Source organism: Varanus komodoensis, unplaced genomic scaffold (genome assembly GCF_004798865.1).
Source record: "Varanus komodoensis strain SLA01 unplaced genomic scaffold, ASM479886v1 scaffold2, whole genome shotgun sequence".
Classification (NCBI taxonomy): domain Eukaryota; kingdom Metazoa; phylum Chordata; class Lepidosauria; order Squamata; family Varanidae; genus Varanus; species Varanus komodoensis.
In genome coordinates, this window is record NW_025335568.1 from 21673139 (window position 1) to 21699881 (window position 26743).

The following is a 26743-nucleotide window of genomic DNA, read 5'->3' on the forward strand; positions in this document are numbered from 1 at the left end:
TTTCAAAGTAATAGATGGGTATGGTCTGCTAAAATTGATAAAAGTTGCGAAACTTCTCAGTACTTTTTGTGATCCTCCTTGCTTAAATTTCCCAACCCTTACATTTAAACAACAAAAAGGAAGTGTGTGTTATTGTCTTTAAATGTTTACAATCATTCCAATTGAACAAATGTACAGGATATAAAATGTGTATCACCATATATTGCAGCTGAAATATTTTGTGGCATATAAGAATAAAACATTAATACAAAGTATTTTTTAACCTTTGTTGGCTACTAAATACAGATCAAATAAGAATGCTAAATTAGATCACTTTCTACAGGATCAGAAAATTTTACTATGCAAACTGCAAATTTCCTCATGCAAATCACTCTATACAAACTAACCTATTTGCACAATGAAATAGTCAGAGGAGGGTTATATAATGAAATTTCCCCATGCAAATTAACATTAACATAACTTACATAGGAAAATTACTAATTTAATTTCTTCTGGGAAATCCATATCACTAAACAGAAATTTATAATATTACTTATTTATTTAAGGTATATTAATATTAACCTCAGTTATAGTGAAGCAGCGCTTGCTCTGTTATATGGAAATATGCCAGTCAATGATACATGAAAAATAGAATATTATAGAATAATATAAATAAATTAACAGAACCTAACTCTGTAAAGCAATCAGTTTATTTATTTAATTCTGGCAAATAAGATTACAGTCCAGAGAGTAAATGAAGCCTGGCTCACATGGGCACGTTTAAGAGCAGCACCCAATATGGACTACTTTCGCAAAATGTGTAAGTCAATTTACCATGATGTGAGGATGCTGTTAGGAAGAAAACTGTTAGAACACTCCCAGTTCAAGCAATGTGATACAAGCCACTATATTAGCCATGCTACCAAAACTAATCAGAAATCAGGTCCAGAATACTACACCTTTGATCAAAAGAAAAAAAATGCTATGCTTGAGGCTCCAAATATGAGTTCTGCTAGACAGGTCCAAACATTAAGGACTGCTTTCTTCATCTATTTCTTTTCCTGGCACACACACTTTTCCTTAGATCAAAGATCTTACTGGCTTTTATCATCCCCGATCCAAGCAGGTGAGTGTGACATTTCTAATGGAACTCCTGGCTTCCGATGACATTTCTGGCTTTCTTAAAAAAAACAAAACACAGCTTATGGCTGTAACACTATACAAACTTACCTCTCAAAGAGTTCCACAAAAATTGGCTTTACTTCTCAGAAGGCAATGGGGCTCAACATTCCAACTTCTAGGAAAGAAATGCTATGTATAATGGAAGAGCACATCTGTATCAATATGCTTGCAGTTTACCCTGATTCAAGTGTGTAACAAGCCTACCAGTCCTCTATTTGAAGAGATACCATGTCTAAGTCCAGTTTAAAAAGATAAAGAACTGAGGGTGGGGTGGGGGGGACCTTGAAGCAGCCCATCAACAGTTTGTACCCAGGCAGCAGAAACAACACAACACAAGGTCTCTGGTCACAGCCTTTCCCACTGCTGTAAGATGCAAAGCATTTCTATATAAATTTCTTCATATATAAGAAACAGATTTTAAGCAAATCCATATCCTCTTTCCCTTCCTTCCATATTTTTTCTTGACAATTCAAGTTGCATCAAATTGATTACCTTGAATATTAATCTAAGTTCCATTCATTTCAATGGATTTCATGGAATAGGATTAACAGTGATCACAACATTTTATTCTGTGGCATGATGTCTAAGTGCCCACCCTGTATACAGGCCAGCTTTACTCTGTAACTCTCTTCATATTCCAGAATTCAGTTCCTAGAGTCAAGCAATACAGTTCTATTCTGAATTAAGCCTTACTGAACTAAGCAGGGCTTGCCATGAGGTCAGCATTTAAAGTTCATTCTATATGTTTCTGAGTTTCCTGATAATGAAAATACAATTGTTAGAGATCTAGGAACCAAATGTAAACTTTTCTTAATGCAATTGAGATATCTGGGCTCAGACTCAACAAACAGTACTATACTATTATATACAGTACTATTCAAGTTCTGTGACAACTTCACTGCTAACTAATCAGTTTCAGAGAAACCTATCATATTAAGGGGTTGACTGATGCCAATCAGGGAAAAGTGTCTCACTGAATGAGACACTTTCACTGAATGAGACACTTTTATTGCGTGTATTATAAATATTATAAGCATACATAATGTAGCAGAAAAAATGGCCTTATGTGAGTGCTGTGGTTATGTCCTCTTTAAAAAAAAAGATTTGACTTACAGGACATTTGACAATAAAGTTGCATTCTTGGTGGGTGGCAGTAGAATAAGTTAAAACTTGCGGCCATAAATGATCTGGGACTGAGATATCTCAAGGATCATTTCCAACATGAACCTCGTCCAGGAAGATAACTCTATTTCTAAAGGGATTCTTGCAAACCCAAGCTAGTAGATGTTTAGTCAGTAGACAAGAGAAAGGCTTTTAGATTGTGGTCCACAGATTATGAACCTCTCCAGACTGATATGTTTGTCTCCATCTTTGTACATTTTAAATAAACACTTAAGAATGCAATCCCACACCTATGGCTGGGGAATGCTGGGAACTGTAGAGCTTTTTTTCTGACTAGTCTTCATTTCAATTTATTTATATCTTGCCTTTTTCCTTGCAAGGAGCTTATGGAAGCCTTCATAATCTCCTTACTTTCCATTGTATTCTAACAGCCCTGTGGAGTAGGTTAGCCTAAGACTGAGTGACTGGCCCAAAGTCACCTAGTGAGTTTCATGGCTGAGTGGGGATTGGAACCCAAGTCCCCAGTCAACACTCCAACCATCATACCACACTATCTTATTACTCTCAGTTTAAGCTACCTCACAGGATTCCTGTTGTGAGAATAAAATGGAAGTTATGGAACCCAGCTTGGGTTTCTCAAAAAGGAAAAAAGTGGGATATAAAGAAAATAAAATACATGCAATGAGCTTCAATGACTAGTAGAGACAAGATCTCCCAAGCCCTGGTCCAACCTTGTAACAACTCTATCAAACATGCAGGATTACATCCTAATGCATTTATTATTGGGGATCAACTGGACGGCACTACATGAACGCTTATAACACAAGAAATGCTAGATTTTTCATGCCACCTTTTCACTGCCTCCTGATCTATTATTTCTTTCCTATGCCTCTTCTTTTCCCAGTCCATCACTCTTTTTTCCTTTAACCTTTACTACTTCATCCTTTTCCTGTTCAATAAGTCTGACTGGAACCACGCTTGCTCAGGCACACAGCACTATAGTTCGGTGTAACTTCACTCTTCCTTACTGCGCCTCTCTGTTGTCCCCTTCCCTTAGTGATCTTCTTGCACCCGCTCCCTTTACGAAATATCTGAAGCCGGGCTGCATTAAGTTAAAAGACATACCCGGAGAAGCACATTTCTAGAGCCGTGGGTGAAAGAAGGTGCACTTCTTAACAAGTGCATGTTAAGGCGCCTGCACTTAAGTAAAAAGCCACACAAATGATCAGTACTTCCCAAGTAAGCTGCATAAGATTACAGATTCCCTGTACCTCAAAGTACCTAAAATCGTGCTTTTCAGAATATTTGGAAAGAGAAACTAAAGCATCCTCCACCGTTGCTTAAATCATACCACTTAAACACGATCCGTAATAACACAAACGTTCTAATATCTAGGCCTTATACAAACCACAGAGACATTTTTAAACGGGGAAACTACTCAGCGTCAAGAAACAAAAACGAAGAGCTGCAAAGACGTCACCACAACCCGCGTTCCCTACGCTACTAAAGCAATTTCCCGTCCCACAAGACCCTAGCCCTCATGAACGCCAACTCTAGAACGTACAAACCTGCCCCTGCCAATCCTTCCTTCCATGACTCCGCCCTCTCCGCTGTCCTCCTCATCTGACTGGATAGAGTCCGCCTCGACGCAACGCGCGCGCGCCACGCACTGACGTTTCATTTCCTCCCCTCCTCGCAACGCGCGCATGCGCACCGGGCTGGTCCGTGCTTGCACTGTCTGTGGTGAAGTGGGTAAGTTACGGGGGCAGTTAACCGTGAGGGCGGGCGGGAAGGGGCGAGGGAAAAACGAAGAGAGCGGGTAAGATGTGGAAATGGGTTAGCCGACTTTGGTTGTGAGAATCCGCCGCCGTTGTTAATTAGGGAGGCAGATGGAGGACGAGAATGGACAGCCCGTCCTTGTGCTGAAGCGGCCTCTGTCGATGAACTCTGAGGGCAAGGCCTATTATTCGCCTGCGCTTTAAAAGGAACTCTTCGAAGCCGAAAAAAGGGGCAAGGCAGAAGTTGTCCTGGGTTTAGCGTGTGCAGATGATCCATTATTGACTGCAGAAACATCGGAGAGGAGTTGGAGAATATGGTTATTTGTATTGTGCATTTAAAAGCTCTGTATTTTATCGCCCTGTATTTTTGTTAAGTACACGTGAGAAGATGGGAATTGCAAGAACCGGTGGCGACACTGTTGGGGGAAGTGCTGGTGGGGCCATTTATGCGGGGCCGAGAGCTTACTCAGTACTGTGGGGATTCATTGAAGGATGGCATAAAAATAGTAAGCTTGATCTCTGGGATTGTTAACTCCGATACTTATCATTTTTACTCCTGGATGAATAACTTCTTTTTCAAAGCTGTTGCTATGTGCCATTCTCTTAAATTAGTTGCTTTAGTTTATTGTTTTGTAATGTTTTCTGGCCCATTTGGCATGATTTCTTCTGTGCCTTGTCTGTTTGTCTATATTATACAGGCACATGTGCCTGTGGGAGGGATTGCAGCCTAGTGGCATTGCACGTGTTTTTCATAAGATCCCAGGTTCAACTCTTCCCATCTCAAGTTAAAAGGATATTAGGTTATGGGAAAAACCCTGGAGTACTGCTGGTAATCAGAGTACATTATATTGTGGCAGATGTACAAATGATGGATCTGGGATGAGAGAAATACTTTTGATTCTGCTAACTGGTTTATGTATATAACTAGTTTGTGGGAACATAGGATAAAATGTTAAAATGTCACAGTTGTGTGAAGCTGCTGCAAGAAAAATTAGACTCGGCTACATCTTTCAAAGTTTAGAAGCAGATTTGTAACCTGTCCTTAGTTTCTAAATTAACAGTGCTAGGACTAGGAAACCATTTATCTACTTTGCCTAGAAAACTGCTTCCAAAACTTTTATTTATGGTAGTTAACTGTAGTTATATAGGCTGAGGAGGAAAAAGGATAATTTTGGACTGTGGAATATTTTCTTTTTGAATTTTGAATACAGCATTTAAGAAAGGTGTTCCTATATTTTATAATATTGTCATGGTTGTTTATTAAATATATTCAGACAATATTACAACTTCAGTGAGTTTTTATTTTTATTTTAATGGTTAAGTTAGTTATGAGCAAACCAATTTATACATTATGCACTTTATATTCCTAAAGTAAGAAAGTTACTTTAGATGTGTAAAGTGCACTAAAAAGTATTGCATATTTTTCAGTTCTCTCCTAGTTTTTTATTTTTTGTGGGGGGCATATATTGTACCTTCCTTCCATTTGTCTTTTATTTTATTATGGTAATTTAACCCACTTCAATACTGCTGATCTCTTATGCAGCCTATTCTTAACAACCATTGAGATTGTCCATATAATACCCTAATAGTGTTAGTATACGCCTAAAGTTACACGGCTTATTTTTCAACAGTGCCTAGAGATATTTGTATGCTTAACACTGCAGGTGCCCATAAAGACATATGGCGGGGAAGAGGAAGTAGAGTTGGGGTCCTGCCTTCTACTGAAACTTATAGTGAGAATCTCAGCTCTGACTGTACCTGTTAAATGTGAGTTGTCTCAATATCTGTTGGTGTAATTCATTCCTTTAAATCAGGGGTCTCAAACTCAACTTACCTGGGGACCGCTGGAAGTAGAGTCTGGGTGAGGCTGGGCCGCATCAAGTATTCCACAAAAAATGGATTTCAAGTATTCCAAAAAAAGTACAACTGATCCAATCTTCTCAATTACTAATAGTAATTCAGAACATGAACGGTTCTTCAGAACATAGGCTTCTCTTACTTCCTCCTACCCCTTGCTGCCAGAGACCTGACAGTGCTTCCTCTTACACGGCTGAGCCACATTTTTTATTATTATTATTATTATTATTATTATTATTATTATTATTATTATAACAACATTTCTATGCCGCTCCTTGCCGAAGCCTCGGGGCGGCTTACAACACATTTGGCTTGAGGGAAGAAGCAACTGAGACCCTCAGTATGGCTTGAAGATGCTCATCAGTAAGTTGGGACCTGAACTTTGACTTATTAAAGTTCATGGTGGAGAACAGCTTTTCACACAGATAGGTGGTCCCGAAAAGGCACATGGTCCGCTTGAACATCCTGGAAAGCTCAGGGAAGGTAAGGGGCAGTTCTGTCAAAAATTGTCCAAGCTTGTTTGCTTTTCCACTCACCTCCCTGAACTTGACTTTGAGTTCAGAATTGCACTGCAGGTCAATTAGCTCCATTTGAAGCACGGGCCGGGGGGGGGGGGGGGGGCATCTTCCACATCGAAGGAGAAGGGGTCAGCAAAAATTTGAAAAGTGGCTCTGTGTGTCTTAAAATCTGCAAACCTGTGATCAAATTCTTCCTGTAGCTTTACAGTGGCATCAGTATATTTCTCACCTCTGAATGGTGTGCCAGAATCCATGAGTGCCTTGCATGCTGGGAAATGGCAGAGGTTTGTCTGAGAAAGCTGGGCTTTCCATAACACAAGTTTTGTGGAGAATGGTCTGACATTGTCATAGGCAGCATTGACAAGCTGCCCCTGGCTTTGTAATTTTTTGTTCAGTACATTCAGCTCCTGTGTGATGTCAACAAGAAAAGCTAAGTCCATGAGCCATTTGGGATCACTTAGTACAGGAACAGCCATCCCGTCTTTCTCCATGAAGGTTTCCACCTCTGCTCTCAACTCAAAAAACCTCTTCAAGACGTTTCCCCTGCTAAGCCAATGTACCTCGGTGTAGTAGAGCACATCCTCATATGCTGACTCTATTTCCTCTAAAAAGGCGTGGAACTGCCAGTGCTTTAAGCCCCTGGATCTGATATGGTTGATGCATTTCACAACGTCAGACATCACATTGTCAAACTTCAGGCATTTGCTGCAAAGGGCCTGCTGATGGATAATGCAGTGCGGAGCAATGGCCTCTTCTTCCAATTTTCTTTGAACAAGTGCCACGACTTCATTTCTCCTCACTGTCATTGATGGTGCTCCGTCAGTTATTCCAGCAAAACTCTTCCATAGTAAGCCGGCATCTGCAATGGCATCACACAGCTGGTGGAATAGCTCCTGAGCGGTGGTCTGGCCATGCATTGGAATCAGTGTGAGTAACTCCTCCACCACTTCAAAATTGTCATCAACACCACGAACATATATTGCGAGCTGCACAGTGTCAGTGACGTCTGTGCTCTCATCAAGAGCGACTGAGTATGCATGAAAATGTTTAGCTTTCTCATGCAGTTGATCGTAAATGTTACCTGACAGGTCAGAAATGTGCTCTGCCACTGTGTTGGCTGAGAAGCTGATGTTGCTAAACTGACCTTTTTTTTCCGGACAGACTATACTTGCAGCCTGTAACATGCACTTTTTGTTGAACTTGCCGTCTTTAAATGGCTTTCCTGCCTTAGCAATCATCTCACTCACTACGTAGCTGGCTTTGACTGCTGTATCAATCTCTTTGCTTGCTTTCTTGAAAAAATCTTGTTGCTTCAGTAGACATGTTTTAAGTTTGGCGACACGGTCCTCTCTCTCATCTCCCTGGTATTTTGCATACTTCTCAGCATGTCTAGTTGAGTAATGACGTCTGATGTACTCCTTGTGCACCGCAACTTTCTCTGTGCATATAAGACATGTTGGGATGCCCCTGTGCTCAACAAAAAAATATTCCATCTCCCACTTCTCCTGAAATTGTCTTTGCTCATCGCCAACCTTTCTCTTCACGGCAGGTTTTGAGAAAGACGTGACTGGGGGCTGGGTGACCAAAAAAATGTATTTGCACTGGGTGACAGGATATATTTTTCCTTCACTTGGTGACACTCCCGAATCACGTTTCAAGTGACTAACGTTGTTAATTTGCATTGCTGTCACAATCCTGAGCTATGGTAGCCCACAGGTGACAAAAAATATAAAACGCCCAGGCAATGTTCCCTCTAAGCTGCACGCCGGGACGGGCGGGGCATGGCGGAGGGGCCCTGTTGCCTTCAAAGCTCCGGCGGCACCCGGGCCGGCCTCTGGAAGCGACACAGGATGCCCACTGCCCACCGCCGCTCATCCTGCTTCGCTCCCGGAGGCCGGCCCGGGCGCCACCAGCGCTTTGAAGGCCACAGGGCCCCTCCGCCATGCCCCGCCCGTCCCGGCGCGCAGCTTAGAGGGAACATTGCGCCCAGGGTAACGACTCACGCAGGTGCGTGTGAGAAAAACACGCAGGGCGCACTATCACTAAACTTTGATATCAAGTGGGGGGCCACAAAATATCGTCCCACGGGCCGCAATTGGCCCACGGGCTGCGAGTTTGAGACCCCTGCTTTAAATCAAAGGAAAGCATATGTAGGCACTGCTGTAGGTGAAATAGCACATTGAGGAGCAACATTGGGGTTATCAGCCCTGTTTCTCAAAGCTTCACCTCATCAATCTGAATGAAGTATTTACAAATAAAATTAGTGGTTGAAAGAAAGTGCTGAATATTCTTCCACTCACTGATTCTCCTATGCAAATATTGCAACCTAACCTTTTCGCTAGTCTGTGAATGAGGGAATCATTGGCAGAGTAGAGCTGGCAGACAGAATCCTCCCTGTTAATTGTTCTTCTATCTTCATCCTGATGACATTATGACTGCAACCTTACGCATGGTTCAATACAAAAAAGTCATACAAATTTCGACATTCCCTAGCCAGCCATGCATGACTCTTTCTTTGTAAACCTTCATAGCCTTGCCCCTAACAGACTTTAAACCCTTTCTCACTTTATGCTTCTGCTTTGTTGGTGTTGTGATCTACCCTTGCAGAGCATTTTGAAATGGCAAATGGCTCACAGTTGGATAGTTGGCATATCCCTCTTCCAATTGCTTAGTGCCTGCCAGTAGCCCAGCTGTCTAGGCTTTCATCTGTAATCATCTTAAGTATGAAGTACCTTGTTTCAGTGTGGAAGGGGTTGATTTTCACCTTCCTCTCATTCCGTGGTTGACTTCGATTTTTGTAAAGAGAATTTTTGCTATCCAATTTCTTGCTTGTTCTGTTTTGAAGCCATTCAGCACCTTGAAAACTCCATCTTATTCATTTTCCCACAGAAGCAGAATAAATACTAATGACAGAAAACTTTGCTGGTTCCTGAGAATTGTGTGTGGTGTCCTGACTGTACAAAAAGCCAGGATCTGAAGAAGTAGCATTGTCCTGGCTACAGTATCTTAAATATGCACACTCTTTTTTACACAGGAAATTTAAAAAGTTTCAAAACCTAATGTTTTCCCTTAGAGTAGTAGTTTTCAAAGATTAAACTTTGATGTAAACTTTCACTTCACTTTACCTGCCAGGATAGATTTTGTCCAAGCAGTGACAGGTTTAATAATTTAAACATTTGACCTGTAGGATTAAAGGTAGTTAAAGCAAAAGCACAGAAGCCAATGACATGGTGCACTTACTTTGAGAGGATTGGCAATACAAGGAGGTATGCATCTTCTTTTTTTACTTCCCTGTTTTGCCCTGCATGAGAAACTGAATTTATAAGCTGAGCCAGGTTCCTGCAATCATAGATTCAATGTCAGGGTCGATTCTCAGAACATCTGAAAGTGGTAATAAAGTGGTAATAAAGAAAAATCTCTGGTTATATGCAGTATTTTCTCTTTACTATTCAGCAACTTCAGGCTCTTCTGACACCCATTGGAATAAGTTACAAGGGATTTATTTTTAGTAAGTAAGGATACAGTCTGTGCATGGTTTGATACAGATCCTAAAAAATATCCCAGTATCCCCAGCTGGCTAAGAGGTATAGGCTTTTTGTCTCAATGTGTGTAACGTTCCTACCAGGAGTAGGCAGCCTAATGCCCTTATGTGTTCAGCCAAAGCCAACATGGCCAGTGATCAGAGATTATGGGAGTTGTGTACCAAATGTTTTGGACTATACTAGGTTGCCTGTCTTTAGTTAGACAATGGAGAGACACCTATGGCATGCACACCATTTTCCTTCCTGTGTGTGCGTGCATGTGTGAATGGGGCTGGCTGTGATAACACAGGAATAAAAAGGCATTCCACTTTTAAAGCTCCATTGTTTGGATTACTTGCTACAATTCGTACTGCAGTGACAGGTGGAGGTTTAGAAGTTTTCTAAAAACAGGAATGCTTGACTGTAGTCACATTTGCCTTTGTTGTTACATTAAATTGCATTAATAAATTGCTGCCTTCCCCCGCTCTTGTGAGGAGCCCAAAGTTGCTAATGTAGCTCCATTTTTATCTTCCAAACAACAGCCCTGTGAGGTAGGTTAAAGCTGAGAGTGAGTGAATGGCTCAAAGCCACCCAGTGAGCTGTACAAATGGAGACCAGGACCCAGATCTCCCGTGGCCTCTTCTCATTAGATGCACTGAAATCTCTTGTTTGTGGACAGCACCTTGTTATACCTCTTAATTTTGAATTGTCATATTATTACTCAGCTCTCAGTATAGCCCAGGATCTTCTATCTGTGTATTAGTTTTCATGCCTGGGAATGCTCTATATCTTTAGACATGTTGGAAGGTACATATGGTAAAGGTGGAAAAACCTGCATAGTTGGAATGCATCATCATTTTTCTCCAATTTTATACCACTGATGTGGTAGAATGTGGAACTTCTGTTTTCTTTGAGGAGGAATGAAATATGTTTCTTTGAAGAGTAGAATTGTTTCCTTTTGAGTGCTATACATATTTCTAGTACTCAAAAACTATTAACAGTTTTAAAATAATCTAACTACTTTTTTAATCCCAATTTTAAAGACTTTTGCTTGTATTCTGATAAAGTTAAGGCAAGATATCCTAAAGGTCACAGGACAGAATAGAGAGTGGGTACAGAGAGAGGGAGGGAGAACACTTAGGGAACACCAGGGAAGCTTTTTCTCAGCTACAAAGAGGCAACAGCATGTCTCTTCACTGAAAAATAAAGTTTGTGTCTTTATTGTTGCTCTTCACTAAATCCTGGTCAAGGTGTGATTGACAAATTGAATAGTGAGGAGACCTAATATATTTTACTAAATGCATACCTTTAATTTATGATTCCATAAGCTGAATTTTGCAAATTAACAAGTAACTAATATAGAAAGTACTGGGGAGAGTGGAGTTATTAAGCTGTTACTGAAGTTTAATTGCTTAACAGGTTTTAAATAAAAAGGCTAAGACCTTTTTATTTAAAACTTATTTTAAGTGTTAATTTATTATGTAGGATTTAAAAAATATTTAAGCCGAGATGCACCGGGTTTTAATATTTTTAGTATATAATTTTTTGTATGATTTTGTTTGTTTTGTTTTTGTTGTGAGCCGCCCCGAGGCTTTGTTGCAATGGGGGCGGCATAGAAATGTTTTAAATAATAAATATAATAATAATAAATAAATAACAGAATGAGTACAAAATAAATATGAAGCCTAGTTTCTGAAGAGCTTGTACAAATCTTCAAATGAAATCATTCCAACATCCAGATAGCTATAGTAAGTCAAATGATTCCATACACAATGTTTTGTTTCACCTTAGTGATTATGCCTAATATTGTAAAATTTTAAAAATAGTAGTCTGAATTGAATGTGGTTAATGATATCACCTACCATCCCTATCACTTAATTGACCTTTAAGTCTTGGTATCTTTGTTTAAAGAGTCCTCTTCAGTAAAACTTACTACTATAACATGAAAGAATGAAGCTGCCACCTTAAAGAACTGGAGAACCTTGTCTGTGGCAGAATTCCATCCCTGCTCATGTTCATTCAACACCTTTCTTTACTATTCTTAAAAGAAACTCAACTTTACCTGTTTTTTAATGTCTTTTCATAGCAATTTATGGTTTTCTGTTATCTGGTCCTTTTAAATTGGATTGGCTATGTTTTGAAAGATCTATATTTAATGTATTTTAATCTGTTTTGTTTCTGAATTGTAGCTGCCTTGAGGGTTATGGGATTATGGGTTAATCCTCAAGAAGGGATATATATTTCTTAAGGGATATACATTTCTTAAGTAAATTGGAATGCCTATTTCAAATACTGTTTTTTTCCCTAATGATATATATGTTAAAGACACCTTTCTGCTTTAATTTTGAAGCTTTTTTTTAACCCTGGCACCTTCTGTACTACTTCATACATCTAGTAGTATTTACTGAGCCTTTGTGTCTATGTAGCACATGTTACAGTTTTCTTTATAATTCATCTTAAAACATAACACAATTCTTAGCATGAAAATATGATTCCAGATGTTTGTCAGTTATAAATGTTTCCATTTAACTTGGTTAAAGTGCCTGCTGCATTAGGAAGATGGTGGCTGTGGATGAAGGATATCCACAAAGCCTAGCTCTTAGGACAATCTTCGTATTAAAGATAAAGAAGTACGGTGGTACCTCGGGTCATGAATGCCTTGGTTCACGACTAAATTGGGTGGCGAACAAAAATTTCATGAAAATTTTGACGTGGGGAGATGGCCATGATTGCAGGTGCATTCATGCAGGGAAGACGTGCATGATCAGGGGCTTGATCCTGCAGGAAAGATGGGCGCAGTCTCATTCATCTCCCATTCCCCCAACCAGCATGATTGCGGCCATCTCCCCCCCCCCCGAGTGGGGAGATGGCCGCGATCGTGCTGGAGGCAGGAGGGGGAGATACCCAAGATCGTGCCCATCTCTCTCCCAGCGCACCCCATTCGCACCCGTCTCCCCCCCCCCAGCGATCTGGGATGACTGGCGCGATCTCAGTTGTGCTGTGGGAGTGGGGAGATGGCTACGCTTGTGCTCGGGGTGGGGAGGGGGCGATGGCCACAATCTTTGTTGTTCTTTGTCACTTCGCTTCACATTTTTCTGATTTAAAAAGAAATGGTTACAGAACGGTTTAACCTTATTTATGTTGAACCTTATGGGGAATTTAACTAGGCTCATGACCAAGTTGGGTCACGACCAGAGCCCTGGAATGGATTAAGTTCATGAGCCAAGATACCACTGTACTATCTCACATTTTCACCCTCCACTCATCACTTTTGAACTTATACAGATGTAGAACTTATATAGAGTTCTGCATGTAAATATTTCTACAATAGCTTGCTATTTAATATTTAACTATACTTAAGTATTATTTTCTGAAAATGTCCCAAAGCTCTACATTTAATAAGATTATTTGTATATACTTTTGCTGGGGTGTAGCAACTGCCTGGATAGAATATGTTCTTAAATTTGAAGTCACACACAAAAATGATTTTAACTGCAAATTAATTCTGCTTTGCAAGTGGGTCTCTTCTCCCTCCAGATCTTGAATGAAGATGATCTCAAAGCAGTGAGAGAACACTGCTACAGTGTCCTACAGTGAGAGAATGTCCATTACCCTCTTGTGAGCTTTAGCTGGATAGGGATTTTAATTGACTCTCCCATGCATATGGCCAGTTTTCTGATAAGTGGCTAATAATTTGCCAGTTGCAGCACCGTTTTGGAATTTGAAAGACCAGAAGCAAAATCTAGGTAATAGATCAGAAATCAGTGTTTGTACCACAGGTATCTAGAGGCTATTAAATATGCAAATCGCATAAATTCTGTTTTGGGTAGACCCAGCAGTCTGCTTCATCCATATCCAGCAGGAACCTATATGGAACTTAGCCCTTATGAAGCAGAAAAGCTACTGATAATTATATAGATATTCAAGTCCCTCAGGCATAAGGGAGTCAGATGTATAGTCTTCATAAGCAGAACTCTGTTCATAAGAAGCTCTGGCTATAGGGAGCCACATGGGACAACCGTTACCTTGAGCGAAGTTCTCCTTTAAATGGAGCAAAACATAGAGTCCATGGCAGTACACCTTTTTTCAATACTCATTTCAATACATACACATTGTATTGAAATAATTTCAGTAATACATTTTTGTTAAATAACAATTTGCTTATTTCCTAAATCTCACTGTTCTTGCCTAAGAAGTTCAGCTTGTTTCTATTATAGTGAATGGATTGACCATTCAGGCTTACAAATATAAGCTAAGTTATATGGTTATCGGAGCACATCCCCCCCCCCCCCCGCCACTGACTTACACAAGTCATTTAGGCTACAATCCTGGACACTGTCCTGCTGAATTTATTTATGAATAAACATGAATAAGGCCAAGTAGCATGTTAGAATGAAAACTTGCCTTGTCAGTGCATTATTTGTTGATCCATATTCTGGATCAGAAGAGAATTACTGCAAGTAAGAATTTTATTTATTTATTTATTTATTAAAACATTTTTATGCCGCCCCATTCGCCGAAGCCTCGGGGCGGCTCACAACAATAAATTAAACAATTATAATCATAAATTAAAAATGCAAACATTAGAATAAAATACAAACATACAATATAATATAAAATAAGCCACCCTGACCATGTACTCAGGGTAGACTGAGATAGTCTAACTTAGGCTCAAAATGATGTTTTATTCTATGATTTTTTTTGTGCAAAGCTTTGGGAGGCAGTGGGTAGGGAGGAAAGAATTGTTTGAGGCTTCCTTTAGGCCAAGACTGCTTTTGGATCATATGCATTCAACACCTGGAAGGAGGAAAGTCCTGCTTGCCAAGTAGAGCCAATTTGCCGTTTAAATTGTTTTCATGTGCAACTTCAATTATAAAAAAGCAACTGGTTGGATAGCAGTGTAACCCCCACTAAAAGGTTATATAAATAAAATTCAGGCCAGATGTAGTGATTTGCCAATTTAGTACTGTAAAATTAACTAAATCGTTATGTGATTTTAACTCCATAGTGGTTTTTAATTGTTCTATTAATAGTTTTCAGTATTGGTGCAAAGAACATTTTTTTCCTCTATTAACAAGCATGAAGTGTTTTAGAAACTTACTCTGTTTTTATTTTGTATAATGCTGAGAAACGTAATGCAGTTTTTCGATTTTTGTTAAACCATTATTTAAATGCAATGTTTAAACAGTGTGTAAGATGATGTAAAAGCTTAGAAATTCAAACAATATAACACTTTGTCATGTCTTTTTTTTTGTAACTCTGAATTGTATGATTGGTTGGTGTATAAATGCAGTATGATGGCTTGTTCAAGGAAGAAATAATTGCACACAGCTTTATGCTTTATCATGGCATCCTGTTGCATTCTTGGAAGATAAGTAACTGGATTGTTACCTTAGTTTCAAATGGATGGCCCAGACTGGTTTGTTATAGCAGCAAGTGTGATCATTCAGTTGCAATTGAAGGGAGTTCTAACATATTAGGAACAACTGTTCTTGGATGAATGTGGTTGCACCTCTCTTGAGAATGAAATAAGGACCTTCAAAATGTACTTGAGGTGGTCCATTTAGTATAATTACTGCTTGCTAAATTATTTCACAGTGACAAACAGTATGATAATGAGCTGAAAGTTTCAGTCAAAGGACCAAGCAGTCTAACATTGGCAGGGAAGAAGACATTTTTACTTTAATTTTTACAGTTAAACAGAGAAGCTAGTAATAAATAGGAAAAATTGCCTGTATGCAATGATAAAACTCTTCACTGTGCCTGTCCTATATTCTTCTTTCCAACCCATGCCATATTTCTTTTAAATGTAGATGTATGATAAAAAGTTCCTCCTTAAAAAACAAGTGTATACTACCTGGGCTACTTAAAAAAGGCTTAGATTCTTTTTTAAGAATCAACTGGCAGTTTAAACTTAACCCAGTTGGTCCATTTTCAATTGTTAGCGGTGTATGTAAAATAATACAGATATCAAGAAAACACAATTATTAACGCAATTGTATATCTGCCTCTTTAAAAGCATGTTCAGTGAGCTTTAATTTCTCCATAGTCTAATTTAAGCAGCCTGCAACCAACAAGTAACCTGTAGACCTCACTTGGTTTTTTTGAGTCATGAGTTTTCTTCCAGAAATGCTAATTCCTGCGTTGGTTCTTTACTGCACTTTCCCTGCAAAGGTTCATGAAAGGTGCAGACCTTTGACTGCTAGATGCTACCTAGCCAGTCTTTGGAAAAATCAGAAACCATGTGCAGTCTTGGAAAAGTGAAGTTGGAGTTGGGGTTCTGAATTCAGCTTGTCCTCCATCCACCATCATGTCATTGAACTGGAATTGGAATGGTCTTTCAAGTGGAGGAGAGAAGAGCAATGAAGCTCTTCCATGATGCAAAGGAATCCTAGTGGTGCCTGAGTCCTTCTTTGTGATGCTCATTATTGTCTGAAATTAGAATGTGGCCACACTGGATGGCACCTAAATAATTGAACTTAAAGCTGTTAAACACTTCCAATTGATAGGAATGGTGTATATAGTGGTGTCTAGCAATCCCCTAGCATAGGATTATTACCTGCCTCCCAAGTTGGGAATACTTGAGGAACATCTGAAGACTTGTGCATGATCAGTTAGGTGCCCTAGGCCCAGGAAGTCACAGGGAAATGTGTGGACAAAGGGAGTTAGAAACAAAAAAAATAGTCAAAATATTTTGGGGGACCCTATTTTCTGGGCTCAGCACAATGTCCTTTATGAAATGGCACATAATCACATCTGGTCAATGTGTTTTAAGTTGAGAAGACACAGCAAGTATTTGGGGATGGTACAAAGCACATGAGTTCACACTTCTATTTTCTTATATTCACATTGCTCTTAGCATGGTAATGGGATGACCCCCTCCTCCAAGATGGACAAGCTGCTGCTGTTAATGCATTATTTCCCATGCTAGTCTGATCTCAAAAGCAAATGTTTTTACTTTTGAAGATAAGTCTTTTTACTTGAACCTGTTATGGTAGATTTGTCTGGCTCCATCACTGTTTACCTTCTGCTTTATAATAAAGACAGTGCTTTAGGGCTGTGAAATTTGATCATTAGTTTTGAACTTTGTAACTGCTGATAGTTTTTAAATGGCTTGTTTATAGACACACTATTTATTAACTTTCAGTAAACAGCATAATTATTCCATGTTATTTACAGTGTTTAGGATGATGCAGTTATTTGCCTTAACATTCAGGTAGAAATAAAATCTTAAAATTGGTCACCCTTGGCTGTCCTTCATTCTATTTATGTTTTGAGGTCTAGAAGAACAGAATGAATTCTGAAATTCACAGAACGAACATGTTTGTTACAGATGGTAGGCACAAGTCACTTTTGTGCCTGGATTTTCCAGTACTCTGAAAAGACATCAAATGTGAGTTTTAAGTGAGAGTGAGCTCAGTGTGTTCTATTCTTAGCAACTCTACTTTGCCAGCAATAGTTGGTTTTCCACTCTATTTATTCAAAACAGAGCTACAGATAATTGCATTACTAAATGTTCACATTATCCTGTTTCCCTCTGTTTAGGATTTTAGTCCGTTCCTTGATGAAAATGGCAGCCAACAATGCAGTTTTGAGCAGATTGGAACAGAAAGGTGCAGAAGCAGATCAAGTTATTGAATACCTGAAGCAGCAAGTTGCCCTTCTCAAGGAAAAAGCTTGTAAGGCACTATCTTTAGCCGTTTTGTTAAATATCCATGGAAAATCAGTGAAATAGAACTTCCAATTGTATAACTTCCGATTTTGAACCAAGCCCTCTGTAATACCTGTTTTAGGTTATACAAATAGTTAGCTCCAAAAGTACATTGTTTCACACATTGTGAAAACCATGAGATGGTTGCTTCCAGAAGCTATGCAAAGATGTTACTTTGCAGTAAGCATGGTGAAGAATATGCCTTACATACTGCCTTAAAAAAAATACATTTTCGCCCTGAATTGATGAGCAGATAATCAGTTTCAAAAATATAAAATAACAAACTCTTCATCATATTCTGCATAGCCCTAAGCTGCTAGCACAAGCATGCACCTCATTACAGTTCACAGTGAAATGCTTTGTCATTTGTCTTTCACTCCTGCTTTCCTGATATAGTTAGAAATAAGTTTTAAAGAATAAGCCATTAAAGAATAAGCCATTTGGCTGTGCATTCCAATGTAATAGGCATATAATGCAGTTTCAAGTTTTATTCCCTCAGGAAACTTAGAGCAACAGTTCACTTGTTAGAACAGGTGCCAAGTAACAGAGATGCAGGTTAGGGAGTAAATTAGATTAAGAAATTTATTTCTGTGTATTCTGTGGAATTAATCCCAAAGTAGTTCACAGGAGATACTACTACAGTGTTTGTTGACCGTATTGTAGTTCGGTTAAAATACCTTTCAGTATTTACAAAAACTGAGGTGCATAGTGGTAATATAGGTGTTTTGTGGAAGAGAAGAAGATAGGGGCCTGAAGGTTTGAATTCTATTTCAGAACCTTATTGGAAATAACATTTTTCATTTCAGCTTTTGAGACTGCATGTATTGTCATGACTGATCCTCTCATTTATTCATTTTTTGAGATTACATGTATTATCATGACTGATCCTCTGATTTATTTATTTTTTAAACTGATACTTCCATATTCTTAACATCATTTTAGCATTGCAAGAAACTAGTAATGGATTTGGGTTACATAAGTGATTTTGTGTGGTCCTATAATATTTCTGTTAATTTGACTATTACAACCCTGATTGCTTTTATAGAAAAGGCTCAGGTTTTGTTTTCTATTGTATTATTTTAAATACTGTATTTTATACTGTTTGTACTACATTTCAGATTTTAATGGTTTGCACGGTGTTATGATCTTTTATCGTCTGCCCAGTCATTGGGCAGATTCAAACTACAATAAAGTGTAAATAAATACTTAAATAAGTCCAAATGCATAAAGAACAACTAACCTGAAAGAGCTGTTACTTCCCTATGTTATGAAGTTTCAGGTACACATGATTCTTACAGCAATCTGATACCTACTCTACAACTCAAACTTGTTTGAAAAGGAAAAATTTAGCTTGCTATTTAATGGCATTTTGAGTTCTCTAGTTCCTAATGAACATCCTGTTTTTGGTAGTCTTGCAGGCATCACTGAGGGAGGAAAAGAAACTTCGTGTAGAAAATGCTAAACTGAAGAAAGAAATTGAGATTCTAAAACAGAAATTGATCCAGGCAGAAATCCGGAATGGAGGTAAATGAATTTGTGCTGAGAAGCAAATTTTGCTATATGCAAATACATATTTAAAACCAATTTTTAATTAGTGTGATTTAAAATTTTGGTTTTAAAATGTGAGAGAAGAATATAGGAGGAGAAAAAAATGAATAAACATTTTATTTGTATCTTTGCATGCAAAGTAGTTATAACTTGTATATCTTATAAGTAATATTTTTGTCATAATTCTGAACTAGTTTGGAATGCCTGATGTTCTTTTTCTTTGTGGGGGTGGAGATAGAAAGTGTTACCAGTGAAAGTAAGAAATGTATAAGCCATTACCTAACCTACCTAAAGTCTTACTGAAAGCTGTTGGATTTACAATAACTGTATTTCAGCAGGACTTAGTCACAAACAGCCTTAGCTGGATTAAGAGATTAATACATTGATCTACATTCTTCTTTTGAATTTTTTTTCACCTTTCTAGATGGTATTGTAAAGTAGACTATACTTTTACAAGCCTTTGGATGTCATTAAGTCTGCAAAATCCTAAATGTAGCTACTGTCATTGTGTGGAGATTATTTTTATTTCTCTAACTAGGTCTTTGACTATTAGACTATGTGTTCTATCCTATAGTCTTTCCTTACTTTCTGATCACTTTTGCATTTTATTCTGCATTTTATTCTGCATTAATTTGTAAACATGTCCGCATTATACTTCAAAATTCTACACAGAGGATAGTTTCTTTGGGCTTTCGGCTCTCCTAGTCGCAGGAAGAGGGGAGAGAGGAGCTGTGTAGCCCTGTTTCTCTGTCACATCACATTGGTAGAGGAAGCCTCAAGTAGGAACTTTTTCTCTGCACGATTTGAGCCTTGATTGTTAGGCAGAGTGCTGAATCAGTTGGAGAGCCTACATGCATAGAGCAAGCTTCTTTCTTCAGGTGTTCTCTTGCCAACATGAAAAAGGGGCAGTGTGGTTGGAATTGTGTGCCAAAGAATGGCAAGAGATGGTCAAAGGAGATGTGTAAGCCATCTGGCCTGAAACTAAGTGAGTTGATGTCTAGTCAGTGCTTGAATGGAAGGCCACCTAGAAAAATCATGTACACTGTCTTGACTTTTATGACAAAAGAAAGGTATTTTGAAAAGCACATATAAGCAACCTATATTTTCAGTTGTAAACTTAATGTTTGCATCCTCATGCAAAGGAACTTTGGCCTGGTCTATGCATACCAATGAGGAGATAGAAATATATTAAAGTGCACATGTCACATTAAAGAGAATATGGTATTTACTGTGTTTGAATGTCACTGCAAAAAGGATAAAGCAAACAAAACCTTTCATAAGTACCAGTTTTAGTAGATATATACAGTCCTCATGTTCAATGTTAAGCAAGTAGCAGTTTTCTAAACCAGTAAATCAGTATCTGAATCAGACCTTTTTATTCACCCAGTATTTTAATGTTTGAAAGATTTTAATTATGCTTTAGTTCAGTCATGGGTTGTTAGTCTTATTATTGTTTGGGGTGTTTATGATCTTTTATATTGTTGTGTTTATTGAATTTTGTTTGTAAGCAGTCCAGAGACGCATAGTGATTAGACGGGTTAGAAATATCTCAAATAAATAAATTCAACCTGTTTATGTTGATTTCTATATATTTTGAATGTATTTCAATTATGCTGTTATCACACTAATTAAAATATTACATCTAGCTCATTCCAAGGAAAGATACTTGGGGAAAAAATCTCTGTCATAATTGTTTATTAATTCTCATCATGTGTACAATAAAGCCCAGAAGTACACATTTATGTAAGTCAGCCCCAACCTGGATCCAATGTCAATAGATTTTCATTTAATAATATTTTTTTATTCTAGCGTACATTTACACAAAATACTTCTAAGTAGCAGAACTAAGTTTTTTTGATTGATTGGATATTAGCAGCAGTTCATATTTGATTAACTTAAATGTGAATATTTCTGCATTGGTAGGGTTTTGTTTAGGGATTTTTAAAATAATGAATTTTATTTCTTGCTTAAATTTAGTGAAACAAATCTCTGTACCACTCAGTGAAACACCTTCTACAGCGACATTTTCAGAAGGTTTCTCTCAGCCAGTCGCTGTTGACGTAGCTTCATCTGAACTCAAGGAACAACCTAAAGGAGCAAGTGAAGAAAAGAAGAAAAAGGACAAAGCAGAAAAGAAAGGTAATTCTAGAGAAACTGCTCAGAAATGTTTAGTGTAAAATTTCATTGATATATACTGAAAAGAATTTGATAAAGGAAAGGAAATATGAGTTACTTCTTTTCAGTACAGAAGCATTCCATGAAAAATATTCAAGATTCTCATAAGTTATATAGGAAAAATTCATGCACATGTGTGTAAAATATTTTTAAGTAGTGTGTAGAACTAGTCTAGAGTTGTTAGTTTCTATATGATTTTTTATTTTTATTAAAAATGTACAACCATAAAATCTGACTTAAAATTTAAAAGTCTGGCAGAACAGTTGCTAATGACATTCTGTGCTTTAGTCTCAACATGCTTATTCAAACACAGTTCTGAATCCCATCCTTGAGTACTACTTCAAATGGCTCTATTATGTGAGCTAAAAGAAGTCTTAGCAAATGAAAGGTATATAAAGAGAACTCACAGACTGGACACTGGTGTAGCCAGAGTGATAGAAGGTTGTTTGTCTCGGACCATTATTTTCTAAAAGGAAAAAAATCAGTGTTCTAAGTGGGAAGGTGTACTATAGTTGCGTTAATGTTTCCATAGTCCATGAATGGTCACAGATGGGATATGGTTGCAACTCTTAGTCAGTGAGGGATCAAACAGGTGGAAAGGCTGGCCAGCTTTCATCAAATAATTGCAAAATAGCTATAGGTATTTTTCATATAGAAATGAAATACTCCTAAATGCAGGTAACTAGGGTAATCCTATTCATTTGGAGTGATTCAGAATATTTCTGTCAGAAGAAAAAGAAGAACAGCTTTGCCCCTCTCCTATTAATTAACACTGGAGGAAAGCAAGGTCAGCCCATAGTCTGGTCTAATTTTTTTTCCATGTTGGCAGTGTAACAAAGGGCTGGAGACTGGATACTCTGTGTCCAGAATCAGCCCTTCTTTGATCCCAGTGATTTTTCCTAGTATGAAGAAACCATTTCCTTATGTTGCTTCCAATCAAAACTTCATTATTAGAGGGACTAAATCTGTGATTTTTATCTTGTCAGCAATGTGTAAGAAAAAAATGTTGAAGAAAAGGGGACTATATTTTTATTAATTTGCTTACACTGTATTCTAAGGCATATGCACGTAATTAAGTGGATTCTCTTTTTTTCAATTTAACTAGGAGAAAAGAAGGAGAAAAAGCAGTCAGCTGCAAATGATGACTTAAAACCTTTAGATGTTTCTCGGCTTGATTTTCGTATTGGTTGTATCATGGCAGCAAAGAAACACCCAGATGCTGATACTTTGTATGTCGAAGAAGTTGATGTTGGTGAAGCAAATCCTAGAACTGTTGTCAGTGGTCTAGTGAAACACATTCCTTTAGAAGAGGTACAGATGGGATTTCTTTGGTATATTATCTGCTAAACAGGGTGCATTTTCCCATTTGATTAGATTTTTCTCATGGTTAAGTATTTATTTATTTATTATTTATAGTACATAGATACATGCAAAAGCAATCTTGGAATGCAGAATTTGTTACCAGACAAGCAGATTAAACATAAATATCAAACCAGATCTAGCTTTTGTGTACACAGTCAGTTCCAAGAACATTCCTGGTCTCCTTCCTATATGCAACACACTGTAATGGCCAGGATATGTACTGCAGTGCCAATCTCTTATTCTGCATCTTCTGCTCATTTATTGGTGCAGCTGGTTCTCCTGTTTGCAGCATATTAGATGATACAGTAGTTGGGGCAGAGTTGAATATTTCTTATTAACCGAGCAATAATCCCATCATCCCATCAATAAAGCAGTTAATCTGTCCCCTTTAACTTTCATACTTGTGCAAGCAAAGCCATGTTTACCAGTTACAAACGGAAGTGTTTTAAGAGGATGCTAGGTCCTTTGTTGCTCACACTGTATTCTTCTAGAGTTACTCTGAATGCACATGGTATAACATTCTGAGTAAGTCTGCATGGATATATAACTTCAGATTATTTTGACTAATATCTGTTGCTCAGAACAGGATATTTATAAATAAGTTGTTCCTGCTTCCCAATTTGGCTTATTGTTGATACATATTTTCCCAATATGTCTATCATATTTTGGCTGGTATATCATGAAGAATATTTATCACATTATCACTTTGATGCAAACAAAATGAAATGCTGGTTTCTTACAATATGAGTCAATAAAGCAGGGTATTTTACTAGGTTACTCAAAGCTTTACTCCCTTCTAAATTTTCATTGGCTGGGATTCTAGATATTTATTACTTTTATATACTCCCTCTTTAATAAACTGCAGGCAGCATAAACAACCACTTTTCTTTCTGATTTTATCTTCACAGCAACCCTGTGAGGTAGATCCAGCTGGGAGAGTTTGACTGGTCCAAGGTTAGCCACTGAATTTCAAGAATGACTGGGGATTTGAAATTATTTTATTCCAGTCTTAGACTAATCCCTATATCACAGTGGCTCAAATAACTTTTGAATAGGTACTCTGCGCATGGCCAAAGGCTTGGGATGTGCTTAGGAGAATTTTTTACTTTTGCTCCCTTAAACTGGCAGGCCCCTTCTTTTCTTCCTTCCCTCTTTCATAATTGGCTTTTTTCCCAAAGAGGTTTACCATGAGAAGGGCTGCTCTTCTGTAAGACCAAGCAAAAAACTGCCCTAAACATATATAATCAGCCCTACTTCTTTTTGGTCGCACACTTTTTTTCTTTGTATGAGACCCATATGAGGTCCTGCTGTTATTTCTCCTAGGAAACAAAACAAAAAAAAAAGATACATTTAGTGTAGCTAGCTCTGTGCTTGTGTGTGTTTTGGCAATTCTAATAATTGCACAAAAACACGCAATGCCTTTTGTTGTTGGCTTCATTTGTTATCCTAATAGGGTTTAAAGCATTCTGTGTATTGCTTTTTGCCTCTTATATAAAGTATAGCGGAACCTTCACAATCCAGACAGCTTGGATGACACCCACGCTATCTGGAAATGCATTGAGAAAAAATTCCTTCCTTTCTGAACATATTGCAATATGTCAGATCCAGAGTGTTAAGTAAAACTTGTCCAAAATATAATCTAGAGAAGAGGAAGGAGGAAGTTTTGCTCAGTTTTCTGTCTCTTGTATTTGTGCTGGAAGCAAGAAATATCTCTTCATTGTCTCAGTTCCTCACAGATGGAGCTTCATTAAATGTATCTTACAATTCCTTGAAATCAATAAATTTACAAAAGCTGTTGTGTAACTTTTCATGCATTTAACTAGGCTACAGCTTCCAACCTTTCTTTGAGTTTTACAAGGCAAAGGTATTAATCAAATGCAATTTCTCAAAGATTTGTGCACAAATATCTTTAGTAGGGAAACAGTAGTGTGGGTTGCGATGCTCATTAAATTTTAAAGCATCCTTAAGAATTTGGTTTTCTTAGAAGTTTCATTTTTGGATTTATATTTGTCCAGTATAGTTCATTTTCCTGGACAAAACTGCTGATTTCCATGTTCCTTAATGGTATCTTACTGCTGTCTTTATTTGTAGTATTCTTTAAACAGAAGCATCTATACTTTAAAATGAATGGGTTGCGCTAGACATCATGTACAACCACTTTAATTTGCTCCCAAACATTCAACTTTTGGGATCTGTAAGTGTACATACCATAATTACATCCTGAATGGTAAGCCACCTGGGCATCTTTGTTATACTTTCCCTGATTAGTTTAGAAAGATGTTTTTAGCAAAATCCCTAATGTAACTGTTAAAAGTTGAAACCCAGAGCCTCAAAGAATGGAAAGCCAGTAAAACATTATTTCGGCCATTATCCCAGCACATCAGAACAGAATGTTAATGTCTTCATTGCACCCTGTTACGTCTGTTATATTAGAAGACAGTTATCCTTAATTGGCCATTTCCTGGCTTTTACTGCTAAATTAGGTTAGAAAGAATGTTTATTGTCGTTAACATATTGGTATCTGCATAGTTGTATGTTTTACTCTGTGTGTTGGATGCATTAACTTTTTTCCCTTTTGCATTGTGAAGGAAACTTGGACTGACATTCCACCTCTTTTTTAAACTTCTGTGCCTGTGTACAGATGCAGAACCGGATGGCGATATTTCTCTGTAACCTGAAGCCAGTAAAAATGAGAGGAGTGTTGTCCCAGGCCATGTTGATGTGTGCTAGCACACCAGAGAAGGTGGAAATTCTAATCCCACCTAGTGGGGTTGTTCCTGGAGAGAGAATCACATTTGAAGGCTTTTCTGGTAAGCATAAATATTGCAGAGGTGGGAATAGGATGAAATGTGTTGCATTCAGTTAGAATTAGAAAGTGGGCTAAATGTCCAGAAGTGATGGAGGGGTAGCATTCAAGGCATGTTCCTTTTTTGGGGTGGGGAGGCATTTTTTTTCTTTTTAACAAACAACCTGCCATTGTTGTCAGCCGACAGCAGCTTCAGAGTCTATATAGTTGGGGAAATGCTGGCTTGGGGAAATGTATGAGGACAGTAACAGGATCTTGTAGATCCCTGGAATACCCTCAAAGCCTTCGTCCTTTCCCCTCTCTGACATTGGAGTTCTGAGGCTACTAAAGCAGCAACCACAGAGTCTGCATAGCAGCCAAAAAAGGCAGTTCATCGGTTGGGTCTTCCCTAACCAAGGTGAACTTCTCAGCTTTTGTAGTTTCAGATGCAATGTAACCTGTGGCCTCTTGGAGGGTTCCACAGCACACGATTGCACTTCTCCTCCTCTGGTCCAACAAAGTTGCAAGGGCTATAAGTCACTAATTAACAACTCTGCTGAATTATACATAACTTCAAAGCATGGACTGTCCATTAAGTATCAGAATTAAATAATGATAGATAATACCAAATTATATCACTGGTTTGAAAATAAAAACGTCTGGGAGAAATAAAACTGCAGTTGAGAACTTTCTTTTCCCCAGTGTGTATTATGCCTCAACTTAAGCCAGACAAATGCTTTTGTTCCTCCAAGTTAAGTTCTACAGTGACTCTTTTTGATTTGCATACATTGTATTAGATTTATTTGTGGATCTAACATGATTATGATTCATCGTGTTGTAGTTCTTCAGTTCCTCATTTTCTTTGTTCATGCTGTTTAATATTTATCTCATATAATATTTAATATTTATCTTCTTTGTTCATGCTGTTTATCTCATAAAATTTTCGTGTCCCTACCTGTTAACCACATCTAATGAAAGAATTGTTGTTTTGCATTTTGCTTCCTTATTCAAGTTCCCAGAATAATAGGTCTTTTTACAGGAAAGAAATTACTTCTGTCCTCATGTGGTTATGTTATCTTTTGGTCCAGACAATCTGAGCATCATTCTATGGTTTTCTTTTATTTCCCAATGATGGGGCATTGTTCCATAAATATGTTCTTATTTAGGTTTTAATAGCAATGTGGATGTACATCTACTTTGATGCA

At 38.0% G+C, this 26743-nt stretch overlaps 2 protein-coding genes across 16 annotated transcripts in view; one reads left to right on the forward strand and one right to left on the reverse strand.

Moving 5' to 3' along the window:
- Window positions 1-3901, reverse strand: part of TBCK (TBC1 domain containing kinase) — a 95251-nt gene extending 91350 nt beyond the window's left edge. For 5 of the 12 annotated variants that reach the window (XR_006414533.1, XM_044428318.1, XM_044428319.1 and 2 more), the window contains exon 1: window positions 1210-1290. The gene's annotated coding sequence lies outside the window, so the exon portion shown is untranslated. Of the gene's footprint in view, window positions 1-1209; window positions 1615-2274; window positions 3811-3851 lie in introns of those variants that run through there. The other 7 variants (XM_044428314.1, XM_044428317.1, XM_044428312.1 and 4 more) reach the window with 7 other exon arrangements.
- Window positions 3902-3954: 53 nt separating this feature from the next.
- Window positions 3955-26743, forward strand: part of AIMP1 (aminoacyl tRNA synthetase complex interacting multifunctional protein 1) — a 31609-nt gene continuing 8820 nt past the window's right edge. The window contains exons 1-8 of one of the 4 annotated variants that reach the window (XM_044428660.1): window positions 3967-4035; window positions 5726-5828; window positions 17236-17350; window positions 17503-17636; window positions 19079-19192; window positions 21194-21355; window positions 22497-22702; window positions 25395-25563. In XM_044428660.1, the coding sequence (XP_044284595.1) occupies window positions 17349-17350; window positions 17503-17636; window positions 19079-19192; window positions 21194-21355; window positions 22497-22702; window positions 25395-25563 (787 nt within the window). In that variant the 5' untranslated portion in view covers window positions 3967-4035; window positions 5726-5828; window positions 17236-17348. Of the gene's footprint in view, window positions 4036-5725; window positions 5829-17235; window positions 17351-17502; window positions 17637-19078; window positions 19193-21193; window positions 21356-22496; window positions 22703-25394; window positions 25564-26743 lie in introns of all 4 variants that reach the window. The other 3 variants (XM_044428661.1, XM_044428659.1, XM_044428662.1) reach the window with 3 other exon arrangements.